The sequence below is a fragment of the Branchiostoma floridae genome, unplaced genomic scaffold (assembly GCF_000003815.2).
Source record: "Branchiostoma floridae strain S238N-H82 unplaced genomic scaffold, Bfl_VNyyK Sc7u5tJ_806, whole genome shotgun sequence".
Lineage (NCBI taxonomy): Eukaryota > Metazoa > Chordata > Leptocardii > Amphioxiformes > Branchiostomatidae > Branchiostoma > Branchiostoma floridae.
The window spans coordinates 1-3253 of record NW_023365934.1 but is presented as its reverse complement, the minus strand read 5'-3'; the positions used below and the strand labels follow the sequence as shown (position 1 = coordinate 3253).

The following is a 3253-nucleotide window of genomic DNA, read 5'->3' as shown; positions in this document are numbered from 1 at the left end:
CAACCCCCTTTTCTAATAAATTGCCTTGAAATCTTATAATGAAATAATCCTCGCTCCCGTTGACTCGTGATGAGAGAAATTACCAAGGTAATTGATTGCCTTTAACTAAAATTATGCACGCAGAGGACTCCTTTACACGATTGAAGAACTCGAAATATCTGAGAGTGGTTCACGTTTATGTTTTATTTGATAAAATACGTTTAAATGATTGTGCAGGAAGGCAAAATTACCATCGTAATTATCTTATTCCCTCTGGGAAGATTACTCAACTCACACACTAACCCAGTATCAGGGACGGACGTATGTGCAGCAGTATGTTGCTGGGCAGTGGTTAATTAGGACTGTCACAGGCAATACGCACTCCTTTGGAATATAAAACATTGCTGTCCTGCTGTCGCGCAGTTATGCACTATATGCTCCTACGTGCCATTGGTAGAGCTTGGGAGATTAAGGACAATTTAGATATCATTCATCATACAAACTGCATTAAGGCTTTAATAACAGAATCATACGTCACAGTCGACTGTATTCTGGTAAACTTTTGTATGTACATGTACATGGTTGTTTGTAGTTACCCTGGCTCCTATGTGGCTGTGTGTATCAATGCACTACATGTATAGACAACAGGAACTATAGCTGAAATGTGAAGCTATAATTGTGGATCAAATTAGACTCAAATTCAGACAACATCCATTCTTTCATCAGCGACTATGAATACAGATTAGGATGTAGATGTAGATGCAATTCTATCATTACCAGTTATCTTTAAATGTATTGAGTGCAACGCAAGTTAACCTTTATCCGCGGGATAACCTATATTCGTCAACGGGCGGTGATTTCAAATTGCAATATTTAAAAAAAGACATTGCAGTTATCTTCGAAATATTGCAACGTCCGTCGACTGCATAACGCTGTTACCTTTTTTTAAACAACAGATATAGAATACTCCGCGGATAAAAGTGAACTAGCGCTAAGTGTTGTATTTGTTGTTGTTGTTGTGTATGTCAGGCTTGGGATGCTGCTGACAGAGACAGAAACAGAGATGATGTCTGACGGGAACCCCACGGTGGTACTGGACCACGGCACGTCCTCCATCAAGGCTGGGCTGGCCGGACAGTTCAAACCTCACGTGTTCTTACCGACCCTGGTGGGCAGGCCAGCCTTCCCACAGGTGAGACGCCATCAGTTCAAAAGTAAGACCGCTAAAGGGAACGTCTCGAAGGCGTCCTAAAGGGGAGACGCCAGCCAAGCGCTGGCACATTGAAATGTGTACATAAAGGCACAGAAAGACAGTGCCAATAACTCACCTTTCTGACGTTACTGGCATACAAACTTATCCTCATATGAAAGCCCATCATCTCAGCTGTGATAAAATCCCACTGTCATTAGAAATCATACGGCATAATTTGCAGAAAAATACCCCCAAACCCTACCCCCCTCCCCCAAACGCATAACCACCAAGGGAACAGACCCTTACACAACAAGGAAATAGTCCCAACTTCATATCCCCTGATATCCACAAAAACTCAGCTTTTTGGCCATAATCAGAAAGTAGAAACCCTCCCCAGTCACATTGACCTCAAAACTGCCAGAATTTCTACCCATTTTTTCAAGAAAAAAAATCTTAAAGTTTTAGGCCCTGAACTACATTCGACAACATGGGGGTGGCAAAATAACCAAATACTACATAAACCAAGTTGAACACAGGTGGCGCACATGCATGTAGATGGCGGGATGGTAGATCATAAAGCTTTCAATTCTAACCGCGTACCGATTCGATCGGTAGGAGACTATTAGAAAAAACGACAGGTCAAAAAACCTTACGATTTCCAACCCGAGCTCTGCTGGGGAATTAGGACACATACCTTACAAGACAGTCTCATGCCGATGTTCAAGAGTACACGGGGGGGGGGGGATTATAGTGTTTCCCTCGAGTTAATTTTGAATGTCAGAATATTAGTTATATGTAGAATGCAGTTTATAGTACTATTTATATATTCATCCCGGAAATATGTGGTAAGTCGCCTTCCACCATTAACTGTGGTGCTAGCAAACATGACTCACCAAGGGATTCTCCCATAATTTTCAGCACCAGTCTATAGGCGTGTGCTGTGGAGAAAAGGCCCTGAAAAACTGGCGCGAACTGAAGATCACCTACCCGATCGCGGAGAGTACCATCACTGACTGGGACGACATGGAGGTGGTAAGTAAGACTACTGTAACTAGGAAGGCTAAGCAAGAATCAGGGTCGGCTATCGAAAGGGCTTGCCGCATATTTCAGTTGCATTTTCTGTGTCGAAAGTCTGTTCCTGCATAAGATTATTCTCGGGCTCATTTAGGCAGCGGAAATGGTGTCACATATCACTTTCGTTGACAAATGAACTGAATAAAATAGCATAAATCACTAAAGGAATTAAGCCACATCGGTGAAACCGATCTGGGTGTCGGGCTGAATAAAAAGATTTAAACTGGATCTATGCGACTCCAGTTGTCTTACTGAGGTGCATTGCGGAAGACGCCGGTTAGCTGAGGAATGAATCCACTTGACAAAAATAAAACATTACCGTATTCTGTTTTTGCAGATCTGGAACCACATTTTTCACGAGGAACTGAAGATCCAGCCAGACGAGCACACGTACCTGCTAACAGAGAGGCCGAGGAACCCGCGACAGGCCAGGGAGAAGACAGCAGAGGTTCGTGGTCGACAACAATGTAGACCAATCGCTGCCAGAAACTGTCATACAGTTTCTCAATTAATACGTGATCATCTGTATCTCTAAACGCTCCTTGAATTGAAAATCCATAAGAAGTATTAGCAAGGACTGCATGTTTAGTGACTAACTGCAATCTACATGGGTTATTATTCATCATAATTTGAATCATTTCTCTAGATCTTTTTTGAGAAGTTCGGTGCCCAGGCGATTTACCTGGCCATTGAGTCTGTCCTATCCCTGTATACGAGCGGCCGGACGGTTGGGATGGTGTTGAACTGTGGGGAGGGCGCCTCCCACGCCGTGCCCGTGTACGAGGGGTACGCTCTACCTTTGTCCTGGAAGAGAGTCAGCGTAGCCGGAACCCATCTCACGGACTACCTTATAACGTTGTTGGAGAAGAAAGGACACTCTTTCAAGTCACCAGGTGAGCTTATAGTGTAGTAAGGAAAGGGTACATTAATGGGGATAAGTGACTAAAAGTGACGCTTTCATGTATACTGTATTTCCAGAGGGGGGGGGGCAATTGCGCATAAGACCGC

The 3253-nt window shown here is 43.6% G+C and overlaps 1 protein-coding gene across 1 annotated transcript; it reads left to right on the top strand.

Moving 5' to 3' along the window:
- Positions 1-1008: 1008 nt before the first annotated feature.
- LOC118409007 (actin-like) lies at positions 1009-3173 on the top strand (the record flags this gene model as incomplete). The annotated part of the gene is given in 4 exon segments (XM_035809874.1): positions 1009-1171; positions 2090-2203; positions 2583-2693; positions 2892-3173. Coding segments are annotated over 4 exon segments (645 nt in total). The 3' UTR covers positions 3156-3173.
- Between the last annotated feature and the right edge of the window lie 80 nt (positions 3174-3253).